At 39.0% G+C, this 17,750-nt stretch overlaps 1 protein-coding gene across 1 annotated transcript in view; it reads right to left on the bottom strand.

The window, feature by feature from the left end:
- The window catches only part of LOC131799176 (collagen alpha-1(I) chain), a 27,531-nt gene continuing 9,781 nt past the window's right edge, over nucleotides 1-17,750 (bottom strand). Inside the window, exons 27-64 of the mRNA XM_059116874.2 lie at nucleotides 17,624-17,668; nucleotides 17,349-17,393; nucleotides 17,211-17,264; nucleotides 16,860-16,913; nucleotides 16,411-16,464; nucleotides 16,055-16,108; nucleotides 15,480-15,533; nucleotides 14,905-14,958; nucleotides 14,506-14,559; nucleotides 13,840-13,893; nucleotides 13,256-13,309; nucleotides 12,359-12,412; nucleotides 12,209-12,262; nucleotides 11,758-11,811; nucleotides 11,549-11,602; nucleotides 11,412-11,465; nucleotides 10,883-10,936; nucleotides 10,254-10,307; nucleotides 9,794-9,847; nucleotides 9,581-9,634; nucleotides 8,751-8,804; nucleotides 8,568-8,675; nucleotides 8,352-8,405; nucleotides 8,049-8,102; nucleotides 7,491-7,544; nucleotides 6,610-6,663; nucleotides 6,023-6,076; nucleotides 5,350-5,385; nucleotides 5,085-5,102; nucleotides 4,579-4,596; nucleotides 3,970-4,005; nucleotides 3,473-3,502; nucleotides 3,328-3,390; nucleotides 2,638-2,776; nucleotides 2,261-2,364; nucleotides 1,604-1,666; nucleotides 1,118-1,321; nucleotides 1-645 (exon numbers count right to left, since the gene is read on the bottom strand). Of these exons, the coding sequence (XP_058972857.2) occupies nucleotides 490-645; nucleotides 1,118-1,321; nucleotides 1,604-1,666; nucleotides 2,261-2,364; nucleotides 2,638-2,776; nucleotides 3,328-3,390; nucleotides 3,473-3,502; nucleotides 3,970-4,005; nucleotides 4,579-4,596; nucleotides 5,085-5,102; nucleotides 5,350-5,385; nucleotides 6,023-6,076; nucleotides 6,610-6,663; nucleotides 7,491-7,544; nucleotides 8,049-8,102; nucleotides 8,352-8,405; nucleotides 8,568-8,675; nucleotides 8,751-8,804; nucleotides 9,581-9,634; nucleotides 9,794-9,847; nucleotides 10,254-10,307; nucleotides 10,883-10,936; nucleotides 11,412-11,465; nucleotides 11,549-11,602; nucleotides 11,758-11,811; nucleotides 12,209-12,262; nucleotides 12,359-12,412; nucleotides 13,256-13,309; nucleotides 13,840-13,893; nucleotides 14,506-14,559; nucleotides 14,905-14,958; nucleotides 15,480-15,533; nucleotides 16,055-16,108; nucleotides 16,411-16,464; nucleotides 16,860-16,913; nucleotides 17,211-17,264; nucleotides 17,349-17,393; nucleotides 17,624-17,668 (2,361 nt within the window). The 3' untranslated portion in view covers nucleotides 1-489. The remainder of the gene's footprint in view (nucleotides 646-1,117; nucleotides 1,322-1,603; nucleotides 1,667-2,260; nucleotides 2,365-2,637; nucleotides 2,777-3,327; nucleotides 3,391-3,472; nucleotides 3,503-3,969; nucleotides 4,006-4,578; nucleotides 4,597-5,084; nucleotides 5,103-5,349; nucleotides 5,386-6,022; nucleotides 6,077-6,609; nucleotides 6,664-7,490; nucleotides 7,545-8,048; nucleotides 8,103-8,351; nucleotides 8,406-8,567; nucleotides 8,676-8,750; nucleotides 8,805-9,580; nucleotides 9,635-9,793; nucleotides 9,848-10,253; nucleotides 10,308-10,882; nucleotides 10,937-11,411; nucleotides 11,466-11,548; nucleotides 11,603-11,757; nucleotides 11,812-12,208; nucleotides 12,263-12,358; nucleotides 12,413-13,255; nucleotides 13,310-13,839; nucleotides 13,894-14,505; nucleotides 14,560-14,904; nucleotides 14,959-15,479; nucleotides 15,534-16,054; nucleotides 16,109-16,410; nucleotides 16,465-16,859; nucleotides 16,914-17,210; nucleotides 17,265-17,348; nucleotides 17,394-17,623; nucleotides 17,669-17,750) is intronic.

The raw sequence follows: 17,750 nt of genomic DNA on the forward strand, positions 1-17,750 counted from the left end.
AAAAAGCACGATATGAAAAATCAAAATCCCGTACATTGAATGATAAAACATTAACAAAATAAACATTTCTTGTTTTTGAGAATATAGAGATTATTGACATAAATAAATAAAGCTGACATCAGCGCATTTAAAATACGAAAAATGATTTTATGTAATATTTATCGATTTGGTAATTAACTACTCGAGCACTTCCGTGTTTTGGAAGGTTTAAAAGACTGCACGGTATTTAAAGGGTGTGTTGGATTCAGAGATAATTAGTTTTTCACCATTCGATATTTCAATTCTTGAATAAATAAAACACATTTGGACACTTGTAGATGTAATCTGTATATTGGAAATTGATTTCTATTCATTCGTTCAATTGTTGAGTTCATTAATAGTATAAGCTTATGACCACATATGGAAGTCTTCTACGTTTCAGGACCCTGTGCGTCTTGAACAAGCTCTGCCAAAACGAAGAGTCTATTTTCCAGTTCTATAACTGCAGAATCAGTGATAAAAACAAACAGGGCTAAGCTCTAGTAAAAACTCTTTCTTCTTTTCAGAATTGGCTATGTCAAATGGAGCCATGTCAATGATTGGTAGCGCCTCCTTATCAACTGTGTTGATCTCTAAAATTGTCTCATGCCACTCATCGTTTAGTTCCTGTTGAATATGATTTGAACAAACCTTGAATTAGTGATGTTAAGTCAATAGATTAGTAAATTCACAGGGCAATCGATAGATCAATCATTCTATCAAGTGGTTGGTCAGTTAGTTATTCAATCAGTTAGGCGGTCGGTCAAATGGTCACACAGTCACATTAGTCCAGAATTATTTCGTCAGTCAGACAGTCAGCCAGCTAGTCAAAGAGTCATTAAAAAGTTCATAGATTTATTCAGTCAATGAATACATCAGTCAATAAGGCAGTCAGTCAGTCATTAGCTCAGTCATTAGGTCAGTCATATAATTTTTCGGTCATTCAGAGTTTTCCTTTGTTTCACGCTCGCGACAAGACGACTAACATCTTTATTTCGTAAGGGAAATATAAAAAACTTGAGGATGAGAGACGAAATCCAAATAGATGGCTGTTGTCGAAAATCCTTTCTAAAATATTGTACGGTTTGTTTGTTTTTACCTTGCATCCATTCTTTAGGACAACAGGCTTAGTTCGGTCATTACCCGTAAGCTCCATTTCATTTACACCTTGCAGCTTAATTGTTCGACCTCCGTCATCGTCCCAGGCGCGTGAGTTATAACAAAGATAGGTAATTTTCTGCGACACACGCCTGCTTAGAAGTCTCAAGAATCTCATTTGGACCGGAACCATGCTGTAACCCATCTGAAATTATAGAAGAAATCCGACTGTGAAGATCCTTGTCAGGGTTTTCAATAAAAGCCAGTTACGGGCGGTCTACCGCTGACCGTACCACCTCTCACCGTCGTCAGTTTAGCCTGTAAAGAGGCTCTGGTGTTTGGGTTTCGCCTTACAGCACAGCCGCTGATGATACCATCATTAGCCACTTATAGAAAAAGTGATTAAAAACCTCTACCCCGATAAACTATTTGGAGTTTTTCAAAAGACTATAAACACCACCAACAAATTCATTGACCTTATACTTACAAGTTCTAAGTCGCTAGTTGCTTCGCTTATCCACTCGAATGGTTTTGCATCCGGGGCTGTAATCTGCAATGAAATTGTTCTTGATAATTTCAAGCCCCCCCAAAAAAGTGTCCAGAAGCAAAGCTAGAATTTCTTAAGGGGAGGAGGGTGTGGTCATAGTAACGAACCTCAGCACGGCGAAAAAAAAACTGTCAAGTGCAGTTTTTAGGACTAAAAGCGATTTATGCTGTAAGGATTATTCGGATCCACGTACTAAGTGCAATCCTTTATTATAAGGTTTGTATTTTGTCGACTTAACGAAAATATTAACCACTAAGTGTGCGGGGATGGTTACAGGTCACCCAAAGACCTCTCTCCTCCTAAAGCTAAACCCCTGATGATATATTGGCTTATGAAGAGTCTTTTGAGTCATTTGGCCATTTATCGCCATCTCTTCCCCCTCCCGGATGCAATGCTTGTCCAACGCAGCTTATCTATACCCCGCTTCAGGTTTACTCTACACCCCGGGTAGCAAAGCGGACAACGTATTTTGCTCGAGAACACAACACAATGACCCAGCCGGAAATTGCACCCCAAACTTCGGAAGCGGAGTCCACACCACAGCCCCTGGGCCACCTCGCTTCCCAAGAACAAGAAGAACAAATAATTACACCAGACCTGTTTGTTCTTTGGATAAACACAGGAAGCTCCTCGTTCAAAGTCGCAGTAAACATATTCTGCATCACTGGAGCATCCTTCGTTGGGATCTATCCAGTACTCACCTGAAGAGAAATTGAAAATAAAAATGAAAATAAAGGAAAGGAAAGAAAAAAGAAAAGGAATGATTCTTGTCACTTCTGTCTCTGAGTAGGATTTGATTCATGTCTTACATGTTTTGCCAGAGCTGAAGGGTGGTCCCCTCAGAAATGGATAGTCTTTATTATCAATGTAATTAAGGATTTTCCCCATAACAACGGTTCGCTCTCAAAGAAACCATTAGCAATGCTCACACGGACTATAAGATAATTTCCATATGTGCGTTCGTATCTACTCACCACTGGGATAATCAGGATGTTCAAGGTTGAGTTCCCTACAAGATCGCGCAGGATGTGTCCTGGTGCCATTTTGTGATTTATAGAAATAAATAACACTGCTGAGACCCCTAAAATAATACTCTGTAGTATCAGCATTTTCCTGCTAAAAAAGAAAATCAACAACAACATCAACAGTATCACCAACACCTGTGACAGCTGCACTAAAACAAAAGCTTAAAAATAGATGAATCAACGTCTGCATGAACCAATGAACACATTTAGCACAAGATTATGTTCTTAACCCTTTGACTCCAAGGAGTGACTAACATCTAATTCCTCCACACAATTTCACTTCTGAATCAAACATTATGGTCACAAAAAAAGATGAAATGATAATCAACGAAACAAAGTCTTTATCGTTTTCAAGCAAATTCTCTTCATCAGCACTTTAGGAAATGTATGGAGAACGGTACAGAGCAAACGCTTACTGATGTTAGGATGCAGGGAGAATTTGTTTCGCAATGAAGAAGTCCTTATGTTGGTGATCATTCCCTATATTCTCAAGACCTTAATGTGTGACTCAGGGGTGATAATGTAAGGAGAACTAAGATGCGAGTCACTCGTAAGGGTTAAAGGGCTAATGTGTCCATAATTTGTGTTTAAAAATACTCATTAACTGCTGCAGCTACAGTGCTTCATAATAGACCCTACCTCTTGTGTTGAGTACAGTCTAAATCCTGGACCTTTATTTTGTTGGGTCTGATGTGAGTGCGTCTAAAAGTAACCAAAATATATTGAATGTAAACAAGGATAAAAAATAAAAAAGAAGAAACAGAATAACATCATTATTTCTTACCCAACCAAGAGGTATTTTCCCAGGAAGTCCCTGCATGAAAGAAAATCAAATCGAGGTAAGTCAGCTGATCGTAAAGTGCGATCGTGGAGTGTGATCGTGTAGTGTGATCGTACCAGAGAGAGAAGTCCAAAAAATTGCTGTTGCCGGTGAAAAAGACTGAAATTTCAACAACATGGGCAGAAATTGTCACTTGAATATTCCTTTCGTTTCCTGCACCTTAAGGTAAATCGGCAAGAAAAAGGCACGAGCCGGTTGACTTAGGATTATCTGATTCTTTTTGCATCATATGTATGAGCAAAGTGTAAATTGCAATTCTTCGAGCTTCGACATTATTATTTCTTCCGTTGTAATTCAATTTTGGCAGTCGAAGGCTATTCCTGATTCGGGGCACGCATGATGCGTCTTCACTAATTACAAGCGGGCGAAAACACGTTAAGGATGGTAAAGGCTGATATGCACAGCAAGATGAACAATAGATGGAATAAATTGCGTCAAACCTGTTCTCCTGGTGGGCCAGGTGGTCCGGGGGGTCCCTGGGGTGAAATAGTAAAATAACATGGACATTTATGTTGCTCCCAAACACAGGGCGTGAAATTGTGCCTGATGCAGGCGCCAATGCGACTAAATATTTTACTATGGCGACCAAATCCTGAGAATTAGTCACCAAATTGGCGATAAGAATGCTTCATCCTAACCTTACATAGAGATATAGTGAATTAAAAAGATTTGCAAAGATAAAAAGTTAATTCCACGCCCTGAAACATATTGGTCTGCGGTTTTATCTCGCGCATGCGCGTAGGAACCAGTAAACACATGATAATCTCAGCTTGATGGTTTCGGAGCGATCGTTTGTTCGTTATACTAAATAAAACACAAATCTAGATCAGGCAGAGGCTTGAAATATCTTCATAAGGCTAACATTAAATAACCTTGTTTTCGTTGCTTCTGAAATCTTGAGACAACGCGAACGACAACAACAATAACAACGATGAATAACAACAACAACATCATCATCATAGGATAAAGGCTCAATAACAATGCTATGATCAAAAAATAAATACAATGCGAAAAAAGCGTCACAGTAACAGCACGACCCATTTACTTACTTGAAGCCCTTCGGATCCCTGGGAGGGAAAAAAGTCAAGAATGTCACAGAGTTATTAGGCGTTAAACTGAAAGTTAGCTACACCTTATGAAATTGTTCCTAAGTCCCTACCAAGAGAGTTTCTAGCTACAAAATTATTCCTTTTACAGGCACGTTAAAAATGTATTTCAACAATTTTTTTCCTATTGCGTTTTCTATCTATCATCAAAATATAATGTATCTCACTGAATGCGTTAAAGTATAAGTTCGAGTGAGAAAACCACTGGGCAACTAGCCGTCTTCGATGCATACTGGTTGCATCTATAGTGTTATAGATGATTTTGTAATAGCGCCCTCTTGTGAAGAGTAGAGCGTCTTACGCTGACAGAGTCACGGAGGATAAATATGCATATCGATCAACAAGGAGGTACGGGTGGACTATAAGAACTATTTCCATAAGATTGCTGCGGTACATCGATGAAAATAATGATGAATCCCGCGTGTCGTCCAACATTGAATATATCTTACCACTCTTCCTCTGGGACCCTAAGAAAAGCAAGCACAAAAACGAAAAACAAATCAGTCTAGAATTAGATTGTTAAATGATTAATTAAGTAACCAAAGGAAATTATCATTCAAACTAAATGGACACTTGGGTGTCGTTTGGAGTTACTTTAGCAGCTTGGGGAAGAATAATTGGAACTCTAATGATAGTTTTCGGGCCTAGAAAGAAATTTGTTAATTATTCCTGAAAGGTTAGTTTGAAATAGAGTCTTAGGATATTTGTACTTACAGGACTTCCATGTTCTCCTTGAGGTCCGACAACCCCCTTAAATTAATGAAAGTAGGTTTTCATTGACATTTACTGACAAGATTGAGGTAAATTTCCTCACACAGTACAAGTAACTTCAATGACGAGCTTTGCAGCAAAATTGAAAGCAATGAATGCAATAATAAATGTTGACAATTCGCACTTATGATCGTCACAAAACTTTAATAACTGAGCTGAAGAAGATCATAACTGCTTTACTGGCACGATGGTTACTGGAGATCTTGCCCATCCGCCACTGTCTATACGTATGGTAGTATTCTACAACCCCCCGCGCCCCCCCCCCCCTCCGAGTGTGGCCTTATGTCCAATTAGAACAGCTCATTATGCTAAGGTACTAAGACTAATAATAGCTCTACGATCACACAATCTCTGTCTCCTGTGATGCTTCAACGTTTACATGAGAACGAACGAAAAAAGCACAGCGCGCGAGAAAAACGACGAGAGGGAGGGGGAAGGGTTTAAGACTTTTCCTCCTCGCTGCTCCTTTCGAGATCTCCAATTTTCTCTTGCCCCCTCGTTCGTTCGTCTCCACCAACCGAGAACCTGAAAGAAGCTAGTGATTGCTTTCTTGGTTGCCGATTAAATCATACTACGAATTTGCAGCTCTGAAACGCAAACTGATCGTAACACCCACCTCGGCTCCAGTGAAGCCTTGTGGCCCAGGTGGTCCTTGAGGTCCCATAACTCCCTACAACAAAAATAACTCGTGCACAAATTGTTTTTTCCCTTTCAATTTTTCACGTCCATCTTTGCCATTAGCAGAAGAAAAATCGACTCATAACAATACAAGCTACAAGTCAATCGATGTGGGTACAACTCTGAGTAAAGTCGTTGGTGATTATACGTCAGATATAGTTATCAACTCAAATGTTGGATCGTTTAGACTTCTTTTCCACAACTTGTTTCTCCAGTAAGCGGGATTCGTGCCATGTATGGAGTAAGCGATGACCCAGGTTATCAATAAGATCTCTGTAGCTCAGTGGTAGAGGATCGGAGTACGAATCGATTTCCCGTGGGCGATTCTCTGTGCCACGCTCGTGACAAGATGAAAAGCGTCTGTTTTAAACTAACTTTTCAACTGATTTATAAAGAAAAAAGCGCTTTACGCTGTCAAATATATCAAAGTACAGCAGGGATAGGCCAGGCTTCCCTTTCTTTGAAAGAAATTTTCAAATGATCACGTTAAGATTATCTTTGAATTGAAATCTGTGATATTCTTACCTTTGGTCCCGGTGGTCCAATACTAGCATTACGCCCTGGTTCGCCTACTGCACCCTGATGCATAATAATGAGAAATATCTTAATGAAAATGCCATCATTATCGTCGCTACAAATGTCGTGCTTTCACTCAAGAATACAACTATTCCTAAAAGTACTGTAGTAAGGCAATAGTGGTAAGGCATTAATGGAATAGTTCCTCGAACCTAAATCTCCAATTAGACAATAATCACAAAATTAGAAATGCCTTTTTTTGTTTCGGCTTGGTGTTTTGTTTTGGCTCTGTGTCTACAGAGAGGACCAACACTTTCAATACTTAATACGGCGTCATTCAAGTTAACCTTTTCTAACATCAGTATACATAGTGTCCTTTTCTTTTCTATATATTTCCAAAGGGGCTGACAGGGAGAATTGAATTTCTTAAACAATCAATAGCTTGAAATTATAAGATCCTCGCAGCTAAGAACACTACTGAAACGAGTAGTTGTAAATAGGACCTGAAAAAAAATTCAGGCCCGTACGGGATTTGAAGCCATGACCAGCTCCCAGTTGGCTTGTTAGCTCAATTGGTAGAGCGCTGCACCGGTATCGCAGAGGTCATGGGTTCAAATCCCGTACGGGCCTGAATTTTTTTTCAGGTCCTATTTACAACTACTCGTTTCAGTAGTGTTCTTAGCTGCGAGGATCTTATAATTTCATCTCTCCACCGCAGTGCAAATATGTGAATTTTCATAGATCTAAAATCTTCAATCAATAGCTTTTTAAAGTATGTGATCATTTCTTTTATTCTCCCGACCTTAATGTTTGATTCAGGGGTGATAATGTAAAGACAAATTAGATGCTAGTTACTCTGAGGAGTCAAAGGGTGATAGATCTTTCCTTACTTCCTCTCCAGGCGGACCAGGCATTCCTAGGGAACCTGGAAATCCTGGATCACCCTGAAATGAAATGACATATGTATAAACCTCGTCTATTTTCTTGAATTTAACCTAATTTGGTGAAGGGGGATAAATGATTCAACAAACAGCGAAAGCAAAATAATTTGCACATCAGAAAAGGTTCAAATTGTACCACATCTTTTAAAAATATCGCGACATAGATTTAAAAAAAAGGTGCTTTGTAATAACTTCAGAATGGCTCCGTCCGAGTTTGTGAAGAACGAGTGACGGCTTGTCTAATTTAATAATAAAAAAAAAAAAACTTGGGAAAAATTTGCCAAGGATTCCTAAACAGCTGACTAATCAATAGATGTCAATGAGGCGAAACCTAGGTGAATATTATTCCTTGTGACGGGCTTCTTTAAAAGCTTTGAGCAACATTATGTGTAGCATTAAAATTGTAAAATAAAACATTCACTGACAAAAAAGAGAACAGTGATCGATGCAGCAGTTCAATAACAACAAAGAGGAAAAGGGAAATGCAGGTAAGGGATAAATAATTACCGTCTCTCCCTCTACTCCACTGTCTCCCTCGTCGCCGGCCTCTCCATGTATTCCCTAAGGAACAGACAGGGTACATGAAATGTTTGAATTCCTTTCAATATTATAATAGAGATTAATAAGCTAATTATGGCTGTATATTTTCTGTTGATCGTTCCTCACAAGTTAGTTATGATGGTAACTGAAAAGGAATGAAGACAAACCAACAACAGCAAAAAGAAAAAGAAACAAAAAAACAAAAACGCAAAAACAGCAGGGACAGAAACAACTAAAAAACATAGAAAGTGTTACATAACAAACACCAACCTCCGCTCCAGGTAATCCTATCGGTCCCGTGCTTCCGTTCGCGCCAATATCTCCCTACAGAAGAAAAATTTCAAACAGAGCTAATCAGGTTTTAATAAAGACTCCTTTCACACAAACAGAGGGGTGATTTATTTGCCCATCAAGACTAATTCGCAATTATTCTATATGCATACTGATTACACTCTGAAGTTAGTCTGTCCCCTACGCGTTACTCACCGTCTCTCCCTGAACTCCTCTTTCCCCTTTCTCCCCAGACTCTCCCATAAAACCAATCATTCCTTGCTGCCCAGGCTTCCCAAGTCTTCCACTTTCCCCTTCGTCTCCCTGGAAATGTAAACAAAAGATGATTAAACGAAAAGGCAGTTGGAAGATTAGGTTAGTTTGGTTGGAGTTCCTTACTTTTTCTCCAGGCTCTCCATCTTGTCCCGGCTCACCGTCTTGTCCACGGATCCCCTTGGAGATGAATAAAATGCTTCTAATTTCAGTTATCGTAAGCAAGTCACATAAGGGTTTAAGACTGTTGTGATTGGTTGAACGGCAAACAAAGAAGAATAAAAGATAAAAGTTTTCTAGGTACTACAGGAGGCCTCTTCAGTGCAGTGCGCAGGAAATCCCACCGCCAACGGATGCTTTCGACCTTGAAGTTTCGAACTTATTTCAAACTTCCGTATCACGAAACAAATTCATGATTTTTATGGAAAGAACGACAGTAGCGGCGAAATGAAATGTTGGAATTGGACAGGAAAGTTGGGAACACAAGACAATAGTGTGTTTCAGACATAAAAAACGCGTTAATTCGGTGTGATTCCAAAACTCCTTCTCAAGAGAAATCTGTAACCTAAGAACAAAAGATTAAGGGTTTTCATGCGCGGTTCTTACTGCAGATTAAGGTTGGAGTATATTTGTTTTCTCGTATGTTTTCTTTAGTATTCCTGAGAGCAGGTACCAATAGAGTACAGAAAGTGATCCCGAACTGCCTCGCCCTCGCTTCATTTTACTCTGTGATTGGTTTAGAAAAACACGCCACTCTTTACGAAACGAAAAACTAAAAACCAATTCCAACTAGGTCTCTTGTGTTTTCCTGCACTTCAAACAAGTTGCCTGAAGAGCTCTCATTATAATGTCACCTTTTTTCTGACTGGTAATGGTTAATACTTTGCTTTCGATTTTTCGAAACTCAATCGAAAACTGCTTCATTGATTACTTTGTTTACTTGTTTGATTACTTACAGGTTGTCCATCGATACCAGGGGATCCTTCGTCCCCGGCTGGCCCAGGAAATCCCTGAAAGTTAGACAAGAAAAAGACCTCCCTGAACATGAACCATGAGAACTCCAAGTTACAATTCCGTGGCAGACACCTAACTAAATAATGGCTTGAGTTATCTGGTGCTTCAATCATTTCATTCGCTAAAGGAGTAGTAAGCTACGAAGGTTTACTTACCAGAAATCCAGGCTCACCAAGTGCTCCGGGTATACCATCAGTCCCACGATCTCCCTGGAAAAAGAGAGTCCAAGATTGGTGGATAATTTCGGCTGTCTCCCAACGAAATGCAGTTCGTTTTCAGTCACGCATGAACCTTTTTTAGTGATTTGGTTCAACTTATGCATGCGCGTGTTTTCCTAATTAAGTATTCAGCATACACGTGGTATTTGTCTCGCAAAAAAACCGCTTCAAGCGTCCTCCTAAGTCCTTCTTGATCAATTCCTAGGCAAAGTTGGGTTACACGTACTGGTAATTGTTCAACAATTGTTTCCTAAAAAAGGTTTCAGCGCTTCCGTTTTCTGCTGATTTCAAAGTGTTTCCCATAGACTTTCTAAAGAGAAGGTATCGGTTGCCATGAACAGGTAACATACCAACTATATTTGAAATTGCAGGTCACTATGAATGTTTTTTAACTCACCACTTCTCCATCTGCTCCTGGCGATCCGGGACGTCCTGCGAAACCGGGTATTCCCTACAAGGTGTTTTTAAAACAAGCACTTAACGCAGAGTGTGACAAGTCACAGAACGAAAATAGTGAAACACGAAACTCAAAAAAATACGTTGATATCTACGTAGATGCAACATAGAACTCTTACATAATTTTTCTTATAGCGCACGAGTTGATGTTAATTTCAAGATGTTAATGTTACTATTCCGATTAAATCAAACACTCCAGCAGGCGTGGCACCATTTACATAAAAAAATTTATTCAATATATTTCCTTTTTACACCCATTGCCGTACAAATCTCAAGCAATTTACAATTCTCTACCAAGGTCCTAAAATTTGGAACTCTCTTCCTGTTTCAGTCACTCGTTCGTCAAACCTTAGTTTTAAGACGAAAATGCAAGAGTTTTTAACCAAATAATCACTGAATTGGCCTAGCCGCACATTCGTAGCTCTTTTTATTTTATTAATGTGGGTGGGGTGGCTCTATCATATGCCCGGTGGCTTCCTGGGTCTCCTCCCCTAGCTATAACCGTTGTAAATAAATTTTTTGAATTGTGTAAATAAGGCAAATAAAAGATAATGATACTAATCGTATTACCTCCCTTCCTTGGTGTCCCTTTGGTCCAGGTTCTCCAGGTGGTCCAATTTGTCCCTACCGACAAAACATAAAAATGGTAACTGATGATTTCGTTAAACGAGTGATGAAAACTAGCATTCTACTCAGCATTATATCTTACGCTCCTTATTGAGCAGTCAAGTCGGATGATTAAGCTAAGAATGGCTTAATCTCAGACAGTGGAGGCGGGACCTGAATGCCAATTTTAGTTTTATTTCTTTTCACCAGGTTGCAGGGGGGAGGGTGGGGGACTTTTCCTTTTGGCTGGATTCCGAATTCTCTCAGGTATGATTCTACATAAATTATTTTTTTTTAAACGCGTAGCGTTTCTTTGTTTCTTTGTTTTTGGTTGATGCTTTTCTTAATTTTAGGTGAAGTGTCAACTTCTGGTGGAAAGGGCATTGGTAGGTGCCACAACGAACTGGTTTCAATAGCCCATGCGCTCAAGTTAATGTCTTTGTCCCCCGTAACTAAGGTAATGATGACATTGGTGTATCAGATGATAAATTACCATCTGTCCTTGTTTGCCTGATAAACCATTCTCGCCACTTGTTCCAAATATACCCTGATAAGATTAAAACAGAGAGGAAAAATTTTAGAAAACAGTCTCGTTCACTTTCACATAAAACTCAATCAAACGTCAAGTACCTGAAGCCCTGGCAGTCCAGGTTTTCCTGCTCGTCCAGGAGGTCCCTGGGCACCCTGGGATAAACAACAAATTGATTTAAAACAAATGAATTGACTCTTTTGCGTCCAATCCCTTTACAATTCCTCTTTCTTTCTTGTCTCTTTCTTTCAGAACTTATCATTTAGATTCAGTTTCCTCTATTTAAATGGCGAAGGTACACTTAACAAACCTTTGTGCCAGGAATGCCCGGTCTACCATCTTTTCCTGGTCTACCTGCAGGACCCTGGAAAAAAGAATTCATTTTAATTTTCTATTTATTTAACTATCAAATATTCAACAAAACGATACACATTCATCACAATATTGTTAGAAAACGAAACAAAACTTAAAAACAGAAAACGAGAACGATTCAAAAACAGGAATAACGATCAGGTGAGTTGGTTTAACCGTTTCATTCCAAGGCGAGACTAAAAATGACATTTTTTGAACAACTCCATATCATCTTTAAGCATTTAAGATAATAATAGAAAAGAAATAAAACAGGGGATAACGATTGATTTAACACAAAACTCTCAAAGCTAAAAAATCTTACCAAAGAAAAAACAAAGAAAGAAAATGAACATTTTGCTTGCAGCGAAGTAAACAAAGCTAAGTTAAGTTTTTAAGAGCAAAAGCCATACCTCTCTTCCGTGAGGACCTGGACGGCCTGGATTGCCTGGTCTACCTCTTAAACCCTAGATAAGAGGAATAGAACGCTCTGTTACAACACACCACGTGGCATAATTCATAACAATGATTTAGCTATCAAGTTGGTACAAAGTGGTACTCACTACAGCTCCAGGACGTCCTTCATTACCAGGTTCGCCTTCAGACCCGATGGAACCCTGCAATTTTAGACACAACTTGAATATTTAACACGATTAGGTATTTATATTTGTAGGTGAGTGCACTTCGTAAGAGCTAACGTTAGTATGGTGTTGAGCGTGTTTTAAATTCAATTAATAGGGTTTTTCTAAACTCTGTTACGGCTTTTTTGCTGACAAGCGAGAGTACTTGGTAAGAGTTATTGTTAGAGTGGTGTAGTACGTGTTTGCAATCTGTTCAATATTTCTGCTCGTGCGTGACTCTCCTAAACACACTACGTGGAGAAACATAAGTAAAACTAAGGAATACCCGATGACCTCTCGCATTTCTCAAAGAAAACTCCTTTTTGAAACATTTACCTACTAAGATGGAGGAGCGTTTTGCTAGATTTTTCTCATCAAGTCTAACTAGAAAACGCGGAAAAGTAGTCTAACCCCAAGTTATCAGCGTTGTTTTTATTTGTTCATTTTTCGCGCTGGGTTGTTTGCAAACGCTTTTCTCCTCTTCGCAGCCAAAAAACATATATAATTGTTGGATGATGGTTTTTGATTGTTCTCGAGACACTTTGAATACGAGGACAAGTATCAGGACATATTTTCGCGCTGATTGAGGCTAATGTACATATGCACGGCATAGACGAATACTAAACAGAATATTCACCCTGATTATACAAATGTCATTTGTTTGCAACTGCTAAATAAAGCTAAATTGTTTGAGTCTTCTTGATTCAGTGTGCGTTAAAAAATAGTTCTCACGATCAAGATCACGAACAGTGGAGATATTTGGTGAGCGAACCGTAATTTTATGAAGCCTAAAGTATATCAAAACAGAACATACATCGCTAGTCAATAATTCACATTTACCAATTCTCCAGCTGCTCCTTTGGTTCCCAGGTCTCCAATTTCGCCTTTCCCTCCCTTGGTAAAAGAAAATCATGGATAAATTTGATATCATGTGTTTCAAATAATTATGAGAGACGAGCCTAATCAATTTAGAGTTACATCCATGGTTTTTATTATTCGGTTGGTTCAAAATAATTGTAATGCCACCGAACGTTATGACTAATCATTCTGCTAATTCTTATCAATTACCAAAATAACGTTTTCAGTCATGTGCTAGGCAGCTATGTAAATCTCTAGAATAAACAGAACTGTTCACAAAGAAAAGTGTTGAGATCCATGAGTACTTCGGCAGACTAACATGGCCGCCATGTCGTTGATTACCTGATCAATACGGCTACCGTGATGTCACGTCAAAAACAAATTAAGAAAGAAAACTGTCAATGTTACCTGCCAGTCAACTTACAGACTTTGTGATCAATGTTGGCAAAGACCTCATAATATTATAGACGTAATGTTTGTCCGGTATTTATATTTATGGTCAGTGATTTGGCCCACACGGACCGAACACAAACCTAATCAGGGGGAGAATTCTCAAATGGACTTACCTTATCTCCAAGTCCTCCTTTTTGTCCCGCAGGACCTTGTGGTCCTAAGGGACCCTGTGGAAAAACAATCACGAACTTTTCAGTAATTTAAATGCGAGGCACGTTTTTCATGTGATCTTTACTATCTCCAAACATACAGTAACAAACAAACAAAAGGACCAAAAAAAACAAAAAAACGAAACGAAGTTACATATAGTTACCTAATTATTGAAACAGGCTGAGACAATTCTCGAAAACATGAAATGAGATCAGTGTTAGCACTGGTTAAGTACGCAGTGCCATAGTATATTATTCTTTACATGTAGATCCGAAAAAAAATAACGTTTTACAAGAGGGAATATCGTTAGTAAAAACATAAAATGATGAGGAAAATCATTGTAAACATGAGTCGCTTTGAAACTATCGCACGAAATGTCAAGAAAAATTAAGGAATATAAAGTGTAAAGGTCGCTATTGACAACAGTCAAGAACCAATTGATTCTTTAAGAAGAGCATCAGGTCTAAGGGTGACGTTTCCATTTATTTGATGGCGCTTCGTATCACTCGTTCGTTTGCTTACATGATCCATTAAGAATAAGCCTGACTCTCTGTCAAACGGAAACTTAGAAGAAAAGATAGTAAGGCATAGAAAACTAATATCATAATGAAGCAAAAAGGTCAACCTACAGGTCCTCCCATCAATCCCGGAATTCCTGGCGTTCCTGGTGGGCCTTTCAAGCCCTAAAATAAAGTAAAAAACAGAAATTAAAATTTAAAATGACTGTGAAAAATTTGCTACGGAGTGTCGAAAGTAATCTGAGGTTCTACTGGTTTTGCTTTGTTTCGCTCGGTGATTGGCCAAGAAAACTCGAAACTAAATCAAAACTAAACCAATTGCGGCTTGGTCGCTCACGTTTTACATTTTTCATGGTTTTATTCCGTGTTTCCATTGGCTCCTTGATCTAGTAAAATTCTGAAACCTTCAGATTGACGCCAAAAGGAAAGAACAGGGATCCAAGATCAACTTTTTTAAGTCGCCATTTGCCAACTTAAATAAAGAAATAGAAATTGCAAATCTATAGTTACCTCTGAACCTCTCTTTCCACTTCGACCTGGTATTCCGTTTACACCATCATTCCCCTGTGATAAAAAAAAGAATCTTAGTAAATTTGTTGATACTGTGACTATGTCAATAATTTTATGGTAGTTTTTCAAGTTGTAGTTCACCGTTTTGCTCCTCAACCTTTTCTTTTTGGTCCGTCACTTTCTCCAGCGGCGAACGTGGCGGGAAATATAAAGCAAATCCTGTGTTCTAATGGGAAACTCGCTCGGGATTGCCCGCTTTGATCCCACAGATTCTTCGTACTTATTAGTGCAACTTTTCCCGTTACACGAAGAAGCTATTCGGAACATTTTACAATAAGGGAATTGCAAGCCATTCTTGATGACGATAAGAGATAAACAAGACGATCAAGTTTATAGCGATTCGGTGGCGTAATCTCCCTATTGATGAAGCCTAATCCGTCAATATGGCGTCGAAGAGATCATCTAAATATCATTAAATACATGCAACTCTTTTTGACTCTTATCAAAGTGCCATACATGAACTTCATCCTAAAAGATCCATACCAACGTACGTAACCGGCATGGCAATCACTCACTTTTGCTCCACGTGGACCTGGCATTCCAAGTGATCCAGGTCTTCCGTCCTCTCCCTGTCAAAATTAAAAACGGTCTCTCAACTGAGTCCTGGCGCCAAGCTAACATTGCTAAGCTCGGTGAGCCTAGTGAGCTTGATGAGCTCGGTGAGGTAAAACTTGAATGTGGGGAGACATAATATGCTGTAAAAAACAGAGCTAAACGCAAAGAAATTATTCTTGCCTTACGTACCACAAGAGATGAAGAGGACGGTTCTTAATAGAGCGCACTTAAAATGATGATAAATAGAATGTAAACATACAAAAAGACGAAAAAATTTCCCAGAGTAACTTTGAGTATTACACTGTCCAATTATAAAAGTAACGTGTGCACTGTTTGATTACTTTTCAAAAAAGCCGGCTTAAAACTTAACACAATGAATCGAGTCAATCGCACTGCGCTGAGAGACAATTAGGTTGCGAGGATCACCAGTCCAAAATGAGTGCAATAGAAAAAAAGATATTTACATGATTAAATACATAATAAAATCGCTATGTCAGAAGTAAGTGAACTTCACTGAGAAAGTTGAATAGCTTACCGGGGCACCAGACTGACCATCATCACCAGGCAAGCCAGGATTCCCCGCAATTCCCTGTAACAAAATGAGAAATTACGCCAAAAGTCCATAAAAAAGGGTTGAGAGGTCCCCTTGTCCTTTTAGTTAGGTACAATCCTTAATTGACACCTATATAAGAATGTTGAAAACAATTTGTGACACAAAACAGACTTTAGCAATGTTAAAGGAAGTTAAGGAAAATGATCACAGCTTCATAAGCTCTTGATTTTCTGACCAAATTCTCCTCGTCTCCATCACACCAGGAATGTAGAGAGAGTAGTGTGGGGAATGTGCATACTACCGCTGAGGGTATAAGGAGATGAAAATTATTTTCAAACCTTTTCTCCTTTCGATCCTCTTTTTCCAGGAAACCCAAGTAACCCCGGCCAACCCTGAAGAGAAAAATAGTACTGGTACTTACCAATCGCTTCAGCTGACAGAACTAGTTTACTTTTTGACGTTTTTCAGAGGTGAATAAGCGCGCTATGCTATCGATACAGCTAAGGGAGTGTAACCTGCGCTTGCCCTGATACTTTCACGCCAAACTCATGTGTCATTCACATTTATCTAGCACTTGCCTTCGTGCGCTCGTAAAATGAGCAATATTTGAATAATGAATAAAAATAAATCAACGGTTCAACGCCCTACCATTTATTTTTTATGTGGGGCAGGAAAAGCAGGGTAATATAACTCAATTGTTGCGTCACATATTTCACTAATTTTATGTAAGTTCTGATTCTGCGCGCGACTAAACGTGAAAAATGTAGATAACCAAACATCTACTTACGGGTGAGCCTGAATTTCCATTTCGACCTCGAGATCCACGTTGTCCTGCCCCGCCCTTAAAAATAGAAACAGAGAATATATTAATGAAAAAAAGAAACAAAGATAAATATATGAAAAAGTCATAGTTTTCCTCACACGTTTGATCTCAGATAATGCCTTTTCACTCGTTGTGAATACTTACAGGTTGAATGGTTTATAAGCGAATAGATTAACTCAAGGATAAAAAGAGAGGTTTTAGTGACAATACATGTTGCTTTGGCTTCACCAATGCTAATTCACAGTTTTAATTTTCCAAAGAATAAACTGCTCACATAAAGCAATACATTCTAATGGATGCACATATTAGCTTTACCGGGGCTCCATCTTCGCCATTACTTCCAGCTTTGCCAACTTTTCCAGGTGGGCCCTAACCAAAAATACCCAAAAAGGAAATGTCAGTAAAATAATAGAGGAATAATTTATCACTTTATAATTTACTTTCAAGACTTACCTGGGGTCCAGGCAGCCCAGGTTTACCAACTGGACCACGGTCACCCTGTGGAAAAATAGAATAATATCCTTGGTTAGTTAGCGCAACACGCTGTGGCATGTCAACAACGTTTGTGTTGAAGAAGTGCGGCCTTTATGCTTTTTGGGAGAAACCAATCTCTTATGAACCAAGATTTCTGGCCACTAATAAGCTTATTAGAAGAGTCGTTGCCTGATTAATCGACACAGAAGAAACATCCTCATGGAACCAAATATCGAGGCTGAGTTACGACTTACCAGCTGACCAATTTTACCGTCCTTTCCACGTTCTCCTGTTCGTCCCTGAAGAAAGCGAGAACATAGCTAACGCAAAGTTTGGGCTGTAAACTAAAATACCTCTAGGCTCCCTCCCTACAAAGAGGGT

Source organism: Pocillopora verrucosa, chromosome 10 (assembly GCF_036669915.1).
Source record: "Pocillopora verrucosa isolate sample1 chromosome 10, ASM3666991v2, whole genome shotgun sequence".
In the NCBI taxonomy this organism is placed as follows: Eukaryota; Metazoa; Cnidaria; class Anthozoa; order Scleractinia; family Pocilloporidae; genus Pocillopora; species Pocillopora verrucosa.